General features: G+C 37.6%; 1 protein-coding gene across 12 annotated transcripts in view; it reads right to left on the bottom strand.

Annotated features, from left to right (window-relative positions):
• The window catches only part of Pak3 (p21 (RAC1) activated kinase 3), a 259,475-nt gene that overhangs the window by 15,534 nt on the left and 228,445 nt on the right, over positions 1–15,496 (bottom strand). For all 12 annotated transcript variants that reach the window (XM_087599253.1, NM_001431558.1, NM_019210.2 and 9 more), the window contains 5 exon segments: positions 9,156–9,204; positions 8,783–8,895; positions 7,312–7,429; positions 5,575–5,674; positions 4,955–5,151 (listed from right to left, as the gene is read on the bottom strand). In XM_087599253.1, coding sequence (XP_087455379.1) covers positions 4,955–5,151; positions 5,575–5,674; positions 7,312–7,429; positions 8,783–8,895; positions 9,156–9,204 — 577 coding nt within the window.

Below are 15,496 nucleotides of genomic sequence, written 5' to 3'. Positions count from 1 at the left end.
TTTAAGTGTCAGTAAAGAAGTAGGAAGTCTTTAAATGTGACAACATGCCTTCATTTGGATTCTATCCTCCTTTCTCCACAGTCATTGAGGTAATGTACTCCAGCCCATATAGTCCCACCATGGCTACATTATGCTTTAGTATAGGCTAGGTGCTCAGCTGCTAGCTTATTTTAAAGATGAACACCATTTTTAGAAGAGAAAAAACTAAAAAGGAAAAATCATCTCATAGAGATGTATGCTGAATTCATATCATTTCTTTTTTAGAATGTCATAGTTTGAATCGCTCATTTAGTATTATCTAGAATCATTAGAAGAGAGCCTCAATGAGAGACTGTCTAAATTTGGCTGACCTATGGGCATATCTGCAGGGATTTTTCTTTATGACATTAATTGACTTGTAAAGACCTACCCACTGCACTGTAGAAGAAGGAAGACTCCTGACTGAGTACTGGCATATAATTATTAATTCACTGCTCTCTCCTTTTGATTGTGAACATAATGTGGCTGGCTGCTTCAACTTCCTATTGCCTTGATTTCCCCAAAACAATAGGCTGTATCCTGAAATTATGAGCATAAACATTTTCTCTCTTAGGTTGTTTTGGTTGAAATATCTTAATCTTAGCAACAGAAAAGAAACTATAATATATAATGTTTCTGGATTCCTAGGTCTGAGAATGAAGAAGTGAAGAAAAAGATTTCAACTAGGTTTTGATGCTGTGTCTTAGTTAGGGTTTTACTGCTGTGAACTGACACCATGGCCAAGGCAAGTCTTATAAGATAACATTTAATTGGGGCTGCCTTACGGGTTCAGAGGTTTAGTCCACTATCATCAAGGCAGGAAGCATGGCAGCATCCAGGCTGCTATGGTGCAGGAGGAGCTTAGAGTTCAACATCTTCATCTGAAGACTGCAAGGAGAAGACTGACTTGCAGGAAGCTAGGGTTGGGGTCTAAAGCCCACACCCACAGTGACAAACCTACTCCAACAAGGCCACACCTCCTAATGGTGCCACTCCCTAGGTCAAGCATATACAAACCATCATATGCTATTAGTTATGATTCCTTAAAGGAAATGGGCAAGTATAAGCAGAGTAAGTATGCCCATTCCTGGTTAAACTGCTGTGCTCATAGAGGTATGAAGAACTACATTTCATTGCAGACAGTAATCTATTAAGGTCTTGCCATATAGGTTTGCCTTTGGACTAGTTCCAGTTTCCACCTTTCCTATGGGATGGAATCCAGTGGCATTGGTTCTTAAACTCCACAGAGGATTCCAAGGAGAAAAACAAGCAGGGTGCATGGTTCCCATGCCATACCACTCACTGCTTCTGACACCACTACCAGTGTCTTCCAGTAGCTCCATATTTAATAAATCCCTATGAATAGTTACAACAAAGGCATAAAGCAAACACATAAAACTGTCTAGAAAATTACACATAAAGCAGGACTATAAACGGTTCTGTATAGACATCAAGTGGACATCACTGAGAAATTTCCCAGTACCAAAAGCCATTACAACTTGATAAGAACAGACCTATTATGTGTGAGAGTAAACTGATTTTTTAAAAGAAAGGTAATTTCTTTGTGCTGGTAAACAGAACAAAGTTCTCCTTGTTTAGAACCTGTCTTTATGATAACAATTTTTAGCAAAAAATAACATCCATTATCAGAAAAGTTGTTATCAAGAAAAAACAAATCTTTGATTTGCATATTCACAGAGAAAGCTGTATTGCTTTAAAACCCAGTTCCTTTGACAAACAGAAGGCATGAGGTACTTAATTACTAGTGGCTATATAAAAATGCCCATGGGTCACAGAACAACATTTCTGTCCAAGGCCAATTACATTGAGTGCAAAGACTTCAGGGTCTGGGGGCTACAATGAGAAGGCTGTCTCCTCTCTGCCTTTGGAAAGGCTACTAGTATTGTATCATTAGCAAAGTTGATAGCTCTGTGAGCTTTTAAAAGCATTTCATGAGCCTATTAGGTCATTTATTAACATTTTAAAATCTCAATCCTTTTATACTAAGCAAAAAAATATTCAATTTTTATCAAGTTCATTTTTTGCATCACATGTATATCTGCAATCAATTTTGACAGACAGTTTGCTCAGATGACTCGTGTACAGCAAACAGTACAAGTCACAGAGAGATGCAGGCAGCCTTGTAAAGGACAGCCTGAGACTTTCTTTACCTTGAACCTGTTCTGTTTAATGCTACCTAATTACAGTAATTATATTGAACCCTACAGAATTCTCTCCGCTATGGGAGTTGTTGGGCCATGGGATAAAAGTGTGTTGGAGGAATGGTGAATCCATTAAATGAGTGAGTGAAAACAACTTTAAACTACATATATTTTCTACAGTGAGCTAAGCATGGAGCTCTGTGATTTATATAAATTATTCATGACTTTCATGTGGATTCGGTGAGACAGATATTATCCCTATTCCCAGAAAGGAAATGAGGTCAGAAAGGTTTGAAGCGACTTGCAAAATGGTCCTGAGCTTTTAAGTTACATTGTCAGGATGCACTTGGATGTGCCTGACTACTTAACTGATATTTCTTTTGTCCCCACAAATGCAAGCCACCCTTTACAGTTCCATTTTATCTTCTTCTCCTCACTCCCTTCTACTTCCGTCTGTTTCAAAGCCTACAAATAGTAGACTGGTGGTAGATTGAGATAGTTTTAATGAAAGATCTGAGGGCTCTTTCATACCTCTCCTAATGGTGCCTGATTTTTCTAGTTCCCAACATAGTGTGCAGTTACCCAAATCCAAGAAAAAGTAGGCTTCCTACAGTGTCAACTGTGTCTATATCCAAACTTTCCATGAGTTCAGTAAATATGACCCGCCAATCCCAGATAAAGGCATCTAGGCCAAGACACTGTGTTTTCTGTAAGAAAAGAGCAGGGCAGCCCATTTACAAAGAAAGCTTAAGAGTATTTCTGCTGTCTAGAAGAGAAGAGCTTCAGAATCAGCCTGGCTCAACATGGACTTGGTTAATCTCCCAGAGGTTGATCAAGATCTCTAGTGAAGAGAGTAAGGCACGAAGTTAGTCCATCCTTATCTGCGGAATTCAAAAAAGTAGTCTTTCTGACAGCTCTTTTTTGATCATAGTTTTAATGTAGGCTTCCTGAACCTTATGGTTTATTAATCTGCAAGTACTTGTTTTGATAGAAGACTATGGATTCTAAGAGACAAGCTATTAATCTCAAACTAGAAGATATCTATGGAGATAAAAAACCCATTTCTCCCCCCAACCCCCCAGTAATTACCAGTCTAGCTAAAGGGAGATCAGTTATGACTGGAAAAACAGAAGAGAGCAAGAAATGCATTCCTGAGACTAGTTGGCTTACAGTGCCATTTATTTAATCCTTAAATTCTCCAGGTCGTAAGTTACTGAGCAGAAAGCAGAGAGCAAACTAGCTGTGATTCATTTAGTGCCACTACAGTTCGAAGACTTAGAGGAGGAAATCCATAGAAACAACAGACCTGATGTGTTCTTTCAGTGAGGTCTCCTAATGGGCAAAGGTACTAAGACAATACAGAAAAGCCCTCCTAATTATCCTAATGCACTGTTCCAAAGGTCAGAGGTGGACTTGATTAAACTCATGGTAGGCTGACCCACAAATGGTGGGAAAATGCCCCCCTCTTTTCTACTCAGTCCTCCAGGCAGCTAATCGACACATACATCTCACTTTCAGATTGTTTTGTTTGAGACAAGGGTAACAGCCGGAGAATTCATTCGGGCTTTCTTTCATATCTGTTGTTTAGTATAGAGAGACTAGGACCAGCAGCCAAATACCAGAGTAGAATCAAAAGGAGGAAGAATTAAAGGAGGCATCTCTCTATATATTAGAAACTGGCTAATTGTGTATTAGAGAATACACAATTTTCAAATGCACAACAACTAGACATTTAGTTCACAGATTTCTTTGCATATATAGAAAGTCACATATATTTGGCTTGAATATAGATTTTCCAAACATAATGAGAATACACTTGACTGATTACCAAAGGCAATGAGTTTATAGATAAAGGATAAAAGACATTATTAGACTCTGTATGATAACGACATAGACAAGGCCTTTGGCACTGATGTTGTGTATGAGCTTGAAAAGTAGATTTGAATCTGTGGCTATTTTCTTTTAGGAACACTCTCCTGTCCTTCATGCATACAGAGTACTGCTTTGGTGTACAGTGAGGCTATATTCAACCCAATAGCTTCTGACTTATGTCTACCTTAAGCAACTGCTTCATTTGTATTTCTTTGACTTTTATCCTCATGATCAACTACACATATCTAAAAAAAAGACAATGGGGTTAGGTTACAAGGTGGGGGTTCTCATTTTATTTTATTTTTCTTTGCAGGGGTAACTGAATCATTTGAGGATCAAACTTCCAATTATGTAGTAGGAAACTGAATTCTCTAACTCAAATAATTTCTATTTCTCTTCTACTTGATGGTCTTCTAATTAAGTTTGTGGTTTCACCATGCTGGTGCTCTATCTCTGTCTGTTGCATTCAATGTCAACCAAGCTGTTCTTGCTCAATGACTTGCTACTGATAACAGAAATCCAACTTAAAATGACAAGTGTTCTAGAAATTCATTGTTTTGCTTTGTTAAAGTAATTATGAAACAAAGGTTTTCTGGGCAGATCATTTAACCATAGTACATGATAAAAATGCCCATTCTACCCACATCTTTCTTTTCACCCATTTCTAGAGTTTTATAGTAGAAAGTTGTATACTAAAGAATATTAAAGGCTCTTGTTTTGACAGGGACTAAGAGCAAGGTACTTCATGCTCAGAGCAATTTATACATCATAACTCATTGTCTCTGTGTTACTTGTTCCAAAAAAGTATTAGTTATATCAGTTTGGGGAATCATAAATTGGTATTTTTCTTGCCCCCATTTTTGGGGGGTGGGATAGGAAGTACCTCAATTTTCCTGACTTACCCTGAGTGGATTTTCATTAAGGTAAGGGGGTTCACCTTCCACCATTTCAATGGCCATGATTCCCAGAGACCAGATATCAACTTTCGGGCCATAAGCTTTTCGAGTTACCACCTCAGGTGCCATCCAATAGGGAGTTCCCACCATAGTGCTTCGTTTACTTTGCTCAGGAGTGATTTGGGCACAGAATCCAAAATCAGCTGTAGAGAAGAAAAAAATCTATTAAAGTGAGCCCAAATGAAATGTTTGCAATAGCTTATTTCCCCATGTTGCTAAACCTTCCTTTAATGTTAAAGCAAGCTCTCGCAAGTACTTAACTTATATCCGAATCCTTTCCTGACCTCTCAGCTGCTTCTAACTTTAAAGGGGTCTGAAACAATTGACAGAAATGCTGCCATTTTCTGTAGACTGCCATAGAGTTACCTCCCAGTCCTTTCCACCTTCTGTTGTTTGTTGTTGGTTAATTTTAGATGTCACTAGAATCTAAAAATCTTAAATCTTAAATCTAAATCTGGTTACAATTAAGCTCTACTTGTTTTCAGACAAATCACTTTTAGTAGCTATTATCTTCTTAAGATAGACATTAGAAGAGCAGAAATTGCCCAAGGAATGAAAATACCTACTCAGTTTAACAGAACCATCCATCCCGAGGAGAATATTGTCACTCTTTATATCTCTGTGGATCACTTGGTTTGAGTGCAAGAAATCCAAAGCTTGGAGGCACTATTGGATCAGAGAAAAAGTTCTAATTATATCACAAAGGGTTTTTTTTTAATTCTATATATCATTTCCAGGCAAATTTTGGGAAAGTTTATGATTACTTATTGTTAAGTGAATTTGAGTACTGGATGCTTTAATACCATTTTCATGCCACATTAGTATTTACATCAGGGAGGACACTTAATCTTAAGTATTGGAGGGCTCCCATGCCATACTATAGACCAAACCATGAAGAGGATAAAGCAAGGAACAGTACTAGTCATCACTACAGTCCACTTGGCCAGTTAACATAATGATGCTTTGTTCTAGTTTTCTAGGTGATGTGGATTCAGCTTGGTCTCTTAGAGATGTTGTAATCCTCAGTGTGCATGCTGAGGTTTGGTTCAGTAGATCTAGTGTGGGAAACAAGAATGTGCAAGCAAAATAATTCACTTTGCCTATTTCTGATAGATTTGAGGATGGCTTCCAGTTCTAAAGTAACTAAAGGACTTGTTCAGAAATGTCTCTGTCTTGTAATACTAAAAAATACCAAATGCAGGCTCAGACAGAATAACATAAAAAGGGAATATCAACTCCATTTCTGGCATAGGAGAAACATGATCTGTTGCTATACATGTATTTATAGAGAAGGGGAAATGGGAACAAGTCGGGGGGAAGAATGAGGAAATTGAAGAGAACCATGTTAGCAGAAAGATTCCCTAATATGATTTAGCTTAGTTGCACTTTCAAACGTTTTCAAGTTTCCATTTCATTCTCTAGAAAATTTCATTGTGAGACACCACTGAAAAGTGTATGTTGTAAAAACAATATTGATCAAAATAACAAAACAAAGCACCATCGAATTATCTAGAAACTAAATGCCCTTTTATCTTTCTGTAAATGACAGATCCTCAGGCCCACTAGAGGGCTGTAAGGAATATTCACTATGCAAGCAATTACTTTCTGTGGTTCAAGGAAAACTGTTAAACTGCTTTCTGGGGCCTGTGAGATGGATCAATAGGTCACAGCACTTGCTGCCTCGCTTTACAACCTGAACTCAATTCCCAGAACCCACGTGATGGAAGTAGTGAACTGAGTCCCAAAGGTTGTTATTTGATATCCATATGCACACACACATGCACACACACACGCACACACACGCATACACACACGCACACACACACATACACACACGCACACACACACACACACACACACACACACCCCACATTAAAAATTTAAAAATTTGTCTTCTAGGAAATAACGAGACTATAACGTAGTCTGTATTTAATGGGGCTTACGTGGAGCATGTAGAATACAACAGTTATCTTGTATAAATTCCCACAGACTAGAAAGGCATTCCACAGGAACCATGTCAGTGGCCATGTTCACTGACACTCCTGCATATGAGATTAGATGCAGTGTTTCCTGAGTAGCATATTAGAGCTTATAAGAGCCACAGAAAGGTAACTAAATATGGGTCTGGCAAAGGAGATACATATAGGGCGCGGCGTTAAGTTATAGTTTTAATACAATTTCATTTTTTTTCAGTACAAAAGCACACTGTTGTTATTTTGATGCTAGAAAAAATTCTGTATGAGCTGCAAGAAAGCATTGGTAAACTTTACTTCTCACCAGCAAAATACATTCTCTTTTCTTACCTCTCTACAGACGGCTGCTATCTGTCCTTCATCCATACAGGTTTCTGTGACCACGTCAGTCAAAGAGCCACCAGCCAAGTATTCCATGACTACCCACAGTTCATCACCCACTAAGTAGCTATAACAAAAGAGGAAAAAAAGGTTTTACTTTGGACTAAGGAAATAGAGACTCGGGCCTGATTTGTGATGAAAGTTGATTGTGAAGAGGGCCACGCTAATTATCTTGAAATGATTATTGAGGAACAAATTTCAGTCCTCAAGTACAGGAACTAAGGTCCCTGGATAGCCTCAGCATTCTTGAAAACAGAAGGAGGTTATTAAAATCAGTTAGCACAATCTTCTTACAGAGAGGAGTGACCCCAGTGACTCCACTCTGCCTTAATACACACGTGGCTAAGCCTGGCATGGTGGTATACACCTGTAATCCCACCTACTTGGGTGGAGGAAGCAACGCAACTCTGAGTTTAAGGCTAGCCCTGGGTATATGATAACTTCCAGGCCAGCTTGAGTTACAGGAATATTTAAAGAACAAACCAGACAAAGCAAAGGCCGATATCTCAGTGCAAAATAAGACCTTCTATTCTATGCAGCTCAAATTATAGTACTTTTGGGATCCACGAAGCAAATCTCTTAAAAATCAAACTTCACCAGTTCCATTATCATTAATTATGGAGTAAAACCTAGAAATCAGCCCTTTTAAAAAAGAACAAGTGCAAGTTTTTACAGAACCATAAATGCAGAAATCAAATTAATGCCACACTGTTGCTGATGGGCCATAAAGGCACTGGGGAAAATGCTGATTCAAACTTTCAAATTCAGTCTTTCTTCTATCTCTACCACATCAATGTCTAATGACCTAACACTGACAGCAAGCCCTTAAACTCACAGAGGTTGAGACCTAATCCTATTTCCTTTGCATCTTATCAGAAAACTCAGCAGAGTGATGCTAAGCATACAATGACTAAAACTCCGAAGAAACAGATGTTACGCAGGGAGAAGAGTTAGCTCTGTCTTTAAGTGCCTATATGTAACACTCTTAATACCACTGATGAAAGAGACATTAATTACCTGCTTTAGGGAAAAGGTTTGAGATTAAAGTCTCAATTGCCCCAACCTCACTGTCAGTTAATCATAAAGCACCCATTAAAGCAGGGCTTTTGTTGTCTGCCTTCTTTACTCAGCCTCTCAGGGGCCATATGGCTCCAAATAGACACTTGATGAAATGTTTAAAACACCACTGCTTTTTCCTGCATGGAGTAGTGTATTACCTGACAACCTGGAGCCACCATCCTCCAAAGGAAACCATATAAACTACTTAGGTTTAGGACTAGGTCCACCAAACATATTTTCAAGTGTTTGATGGTTCGCAAAGATTTACTGTGTTACTTTGTGTCATTTTAGAAACATTTTAAATAAATAAATAAGAAAATAACATCTTAGGAAGAAAATATGTAAAAAAAACCCCACTTACCTATCTAAATAATTGACAATATTGGGGTTCTTATTTTCCCTCATGACAAGAATTTCATTAATAATTAATTCCTTTTTGGGCTGCTGTTGAAGGTTCATTTGCTTTATAGCCACCTGGATGATGAATAACACAGAAGAACATGACTATTAAAATACACATGGATGGAAATGTACAAATTCTTTATCTACTATTCTGTATGTGTTCTACAAACCTGCACCTTTTCTTTGGCCAGGCACTATCTATTCCAGATGTTTTGCACACCACGGAATTAATCTCCCATCGCAACCTAGTGCTGCCTGCCGGACACGAGTTAGCAACAAGAAAAATTGATAAACACAAAAAAAAGTAATACAGATCAATTAGAGCCACATACCTCTTGTCCTGTCGCAATGTCTAGTGCTGTGTAAACAGTTCCTGATGCCCTGGAAAGGTGAAAATTACCCAATGAATAAACAATGCACGTGTTACCGATACTTTCCCATGTATGTATGAAAAAATGTAATTCACTTTCAGGGGAATTAAGTTAGCAAGATCAAGATTCAGTGAGGAGGTAACACAGGGGCAGTTTCTTAATAATTATTGAAAGAACACTTAATACTAGATCTACTGTCCTAGCAAATTGTAAGTGCACAGCATTGAAACAACTGCCTTATATAGTAGTTATGTCAGAGACTAACACAATGAATCCTTTGTGGTGGACTAGGACCTTTCACTAGCCTTTCTGGCACCAGTTCACTATGCATTTGTGAAATTAGCATACTGGCCTTGTACTTCCTAAGGAAACCCTGTACTATTTTTCATATTCTTTACGTATTTAAACAACCATCATCGCAGGCCTCTGATTGAGGAAAAGTAAATTTCGGAAAAGAATAGCTCATCTTTTGCTGAGGCAACTTTAACTCAGCTATTATTTTTAGCATATAGACACAGGAGCTATTTTATGCATCTCCAACCCTTCATTTAATGAATCAGTCAGTTTCAGTGTGTGTCAGTGCTGTACCTGCTCAAAGGAATAACCCTGTGGCTCTGTTATAGAGCTTCTGTATTTTTATGTTTGCTTAATTTCTCATCAATTTCAGTGAGTTTTCACTCCTATGAAATATCCCTTTTTAGCCTATCTTTCCTTAAGTCTTTGAAGTATTTATGCTTCTATTTTAACTTTACTTAGATTTTCCCTTGCTTTGCAGAGAGACAATGTATTGTCCTGATGAGATCCCAGTATCTTTTGGTGAATTACACTTCTGAAGGTCTTCTCAACCTTATCTTCAGCTGAGGAGGTATTCATTTCGTGGTGGCAAGAAAAACAGCTAGGAAAACAATCTGACGATTCATTTCCTAGGAATTATAATGCTCTAAGTTTTCGATTGAGTTTAGAAAGATATTCTATCTATCTATCTATCTATCTATCTATCTATCTATCTATCTATCTATCCATCCATATCTCTCTTTCTCTCCTCTTGCCCATATGTAACTCAGAATGTCCTTGCTGTGATCTTTCTACTTCAGCCTCCCAAATATTGGAATTACTGTTATGATCCATAACTCTATGTCAGGCATTTCTTTATGACATTTTTCCCTTGATGATTCACGATATTTCTCAAAAGCCTGGGATGCTTATGTCACCTGCCCCGTGAAAAGGAAATGGCTAGTGTGGTATAAGGCTTCTTTGACTAATAGCAGAGATTTGAGCCTGCTTCACCATCACAAGCTGTGCAAACCCTGGCAAGAAATTTCCCTTCACTGAGCTTCAGTCCTTTCAGAAAGAAAACAGTGGACCACAGCAGAAGTAAGCATGTATTGAATGTGTTCTGTGTGTCAGACACAGTGTTGAGAAGTTTATAGACTTGCTTTTATGAGATTCTCCCCTATATTTATATATAAGGCAACTCAATTAGTCTCATCTCATAAATCAGAACCTGAAAGTCAGAAAGATTGAATAGCCTTCCCAGGCTGTCCAACGTACAGACCACATTCTGCTTAGCTTTACAATTAGGTTTTGAAACCAGTCTAAATATCAGACTTAATCTCTAGGTGGTACCCGGACGAGCATTTGGTGACTCTCAACATGTATGCTTATATCAAACAAATCTGTTTTCAATATTGTCTATTGTAGAGTCTATATTCAGAACTTACAGTTGATGCCACTAAATATTTGTTGAATGAGCACACTAATAAAAAATATTCTTCAGCAAAAACTCAATTGAAACAATTCCTTTCCTTTCAATAAGGAAAGGTATTTCACCCAAATGAATCTTCACGATACACTACTTTCTTGGAATAAAAGATGAGTCATTCCTGAGTTGGGAGCCAGGTGTGATTTGCCCTTTTGAACTCAGAATTGAATTCAGAGGAGTAGATTGTCTCAATCAACTTGGCGCTCACTTCAGCAGCGGTAAGCTCTGAAAACCTCTTCAAACCTAATTGCAAACTATGTTTTTAAAAATCTTTATTTGGTTCATTTCCAGATATCGAAAACACATGCATACCATCCAATTCAGCAGAATGACAGTATCTGTAAAATGAGATACTAGAAATACCTCTCTTTTACGACCTCAGACTATCAAATGACACAATCTAAGACAGCATTTGGCCCTAAGCCCAGATCGCCCCTGAAGTTTAATATGGCCTCTGCTGTTATGATTCCTTATTGCTGCTGTAGCTGTTCATTATGCAGCAGAAGAGAACTGATTTACTGACTGTTGGCTAGAACCACCCGATGCCCTAACCCTAACGACCTTGCTAGCATCTCTTTCCTTTTCAAAAGCAGGTTTGGTTTTTGTTAAAGGATTATCTGTAGGAACACTTTATAGTGATGTTTTAGCCTCTCCCTTGAGAAATAGTTTTGCATTTTTCTTTTTTTTCCTCTCTTTAAGTTTAGAACACACTAAATAAAAATCATATATGGAGTTTTATAAAATAAGCAAGATGGTAACTAGTCTAGTTAAAGCTAGCGTGAGAAAAGGCTAGCCTGCATGGTGACTTTTCCCCATGAGTGTTCCTTCAACCATTGAAGCTCATTTCTGCTGTCTGAGGGAATAAAACTATGATTGATTGGAAGCACAAGAGGGATTAGTGTTTACCATCTTTGGAGACTTACCTTGGAATCCGTTTTCTTCCTTTTCTTTACTGCATCGTCTCCCTATTTCCTTCAGTGTTTTGTCTTAAGATAGATAGATCCCTAATCCTGAAACCCCAGTATCCCAGGATTACAAGGTCCATTTGTATAGACTTTCCGACTTAAAGGCCCTGACATCCTAGAGTGAGGGTTATTAACTAGAACCAAACGGCGCATTTGCGTTTTTCCCTGACCTTCATGGACAGAGGCAGTTGTTCAGTGGGAAAGACATTTTTCCCTTCCTCCCCCTTATCTTTGTTCTGTCCTAAAATGGCTTCCTATGTGAATCCGCAAACCTAACATATTATTATATTACTAATCAGTAAGTTACTGTTTTGACCAACTTAGAGTCTATGTGAACCTTCAACTAAAAATGAATAAATTCAGGTACTGTAGAGAAACTTAGCTCCTTGCCACTCCAGCTAGCAGACCTAATGCAACACTGAACCCCAAGAAACCTTCAAGAATCAAATCGAAGGTTTGATTTCTGACTTGATTCCATGGGAGTTTTTTTTTTAATTATTATTTTTGTTTTCTCTGCCAAGAAATCTTATTATCTTCAAGATTCATCCATAGTCATTTTCAATGCCCACTGCTGGGCTGAGGATAGCATTCCCCACACCTATTTATTCAAATCATTGCTGGTTTAAATCCTATCACTTTCTAGTTGTGTGACTCTCAGTGATTTACCTTCGAAGGTGGATTAAATGTATGCTAAGCCTTAAAAGTCATTCAGCTCTGGCACATAGTAAGTGCCAAATAAGTATTAATAATTATTATTCTATTGATTGTTTTCTAATATAGCAACTAACGTCCCAAATGTAGTTGATAGATGACTAGGATGCTCTTTAAATATGTGGAATTTTCAAGATACATAATGTTTCAAAATTAATAATAGAAATTTCATATTTACCTACAATACTGGTAATTTGAATATTGCATTTATTTCCTTTCTTGGTAGGATTTATCATAATGGGACTATTGAGTACCACATTCTGATAAAAAGTCTCTAAGCACTAGTAATATATAATTATTTTTGTTTGATAAAGGATAAGAATTAAACTATTAATAACTGCAGTTTGTGGTCAAGATTGCATAGCTTAATTCACAAGGAACAGGTTATTTGTTTGTAGGGGGTTTGCAGGTTGTAAAGAGGAATGGTCCTCTCATCATAATATTTAAAGCACAGCGGTACAAAGGAGACAATATCTAGCCAATTCCATTCCCAAAATATGAGCCTTGCAGAACATTGGAGTATATTAAAATATCTCAATACATATGCTTACACTGAAATATGATTGACTATATATATGTGTGTGTGTGTGTTAATAATAGGCTTACACAATAAAATTTTACTTCATCTTAATTTTAAAACTATCATCTGTTGGCATCTTGGGACATAAAGATGACAGAAATCAAACTAATAAAGATGGGGACTAAACTCCTTATTCTCGGACATACTGAGTTTATCAATTTGATTGTTTCATATTTTTTACAGGTCACTTAATTAAATTGATTCTTTTATCCATCTATTCTTGCTTTATAGATATAATGCTGTAAGAAGAATATTTATTTATTGTGGGAATTTTATTTATTACAAATCTCAGTTTCTCATATGGTACAAGGAAATCATACATTAGTAGACCTGAATGGAAAGCCAGATCATTCAAGTTTAACCTCCTCGTTACAGATGGGAACTCTGAAGCCCCAAGAGTGGGAAGGATGTGCCTGCTGCTATCAAACAACTACGTAACAGTGCTCTCCTAACTATGAAGGAGAACTCTTTTAAACATCCAGCATGGTTAAAGAATATTAAACTAACAGAATGCTCAACTACGGGCCCTCATCAATTACAGCTCTCAGCTTTGCACCACATGTTTTATCAGTAGGCTGTCCTTGAGGTGGCCAAATGCATGACCATCAAATGGAAACATTGCCATCTAGCCTGAAGAGTCTAGAAAGAAACAGACAATTCCCAATTTCTCCCCTTTCTCCACAAGTCAGTTTATCACTATTCTCTACCAGGTCCTTTTTCTAAGAACCAACGTCAAACCATACTAAATAGTTGCCAGGGAGGCAACATGAAAAGACTAATCGTTGAGATGAATCACTTTGATATCATCACGTGAATGAAGTAGAGGATGGGGGGCAAGAAAGGTAGGCTAAGAACAACTTTGCAGAGTGCCTAAAGAGTAAAAAAGCAATAGGAAGCGATGTAGTGCACAGCGAGCTAGGTGGGAATGAATGAGGTCACTGGAGGGATAGACGCTATTCCCTTTTAAGGTTTCACAAGTTTAAACATAGTGCTAATGAGGTCACAGTCAGGAACGTAAGCCCCATTTGGTTATTCTTTCTATCTACTCTTCCGTTTCCTGCTACTCCTAGTAGAAATCCCTTTATCATTTATTGCGACAGTTTCTCTGCCAACTCTCTAGAAATGAATGAGGTCTCTCAGTGGCGCTAGGTGCAACTCTAGTTGCCTCCGTGTACAAATGAGTAAGTTGTAACTGGGTAAATGGTGAGTTAGCTGTGGTTATACAGCTAATAGCTGAGTTTAAAAATGCACCAGTTTGATGCCATTGCTTAATTTTCCAGCTTCATGTTTTGCATGCTCCATTTTCTTTACATTTTATTATATCTTAACATGAACACTAATGAGTTTCATTTATATATATACATATATATATGGAAATGTATATATTTTATTTTTCATCCCCCATCACTGTTACCCTTTTTCCACTCCTGATCTCCTCGTTCAACAACCATATCTTTCCCACTGTCATGTTACATATGTTCCATTACACTTTTTCCCCTTTTCTTCCTTTTCCCTTAAGATTTCTATTTTTTTTTTCAGGGGAGGGGGGATGGGGGAAAGATTGTGAGAGGGTGTGACCGGGAGGGGGACACTGTGCGGGATGTAAAGTGAACACACTAAAAAAGTAAATAAAGATACTTTAAATAGAAAAATAACTCCCCCCACAGACATCCTTAAATATAGGTTTCATGCAGGGGAGAAAATGTGCAGTGTTTATTTTTCTGAGTCTGGTTTATTTTGTTCAACATAATGATTTCCAGTTGCATCCATTCTCTGACATATGATTTTATTTTTCTGTAAGGACAACTGTTCCACTTTAAAGCTAGATCTTAAGCATTTTCGTTAATGCTCAGTGCAACTGCAGCTCTTCCTCAGATTCATATTTGTAGCTATTGTTTTAAACTGCTACTCCCAAGTGCTCTCCTTACCTCTATGTTTTCTGCTTATGGCATCCCCATGTTCATGTTAGTCTATTCAGTTCGTTCCAGGGCAAAATTCTTTTTGACATAAACATACATAGTAGTTCTTCTGATTCTCTCACTCAAGTAAGATATTCTATGTGGCTGAGATGGATAAGGGGCTGTTCTGAATATATAAGAAAGGTACTACTTACTAGGTGCTTCTATAGAAATTGTTTTACTATATAAATGCACGTGACATGGAGTTTCACAAATGCACATTTGATACTATTACACATGCCCACGTTGTGCTGCATGAACTATCAGAGTAAATGTAAACCACAACCACTCAGAATAGATATAAAACTCCTGAATGGGACTTAAAT

This window comes from Rattus norvegicus, chromosome X (assembly GCF_021556685.1).
Source record: "Rattus norvegicus strain SHRSP/BbbUtx chromosome X, alternate assembly SHRSP_T2T, whole genome shotgun sequence".
Taxonomy (NCBI): domain Eukaryota; kingdom Metazoa; phylum Chordata; class Mammalia; order Rodentia; family Muridae; genus Rattus; species Rattus norvegicus.
This window is presented reverse-complemented; position numbering and strand designations above follow the sequence as displayed.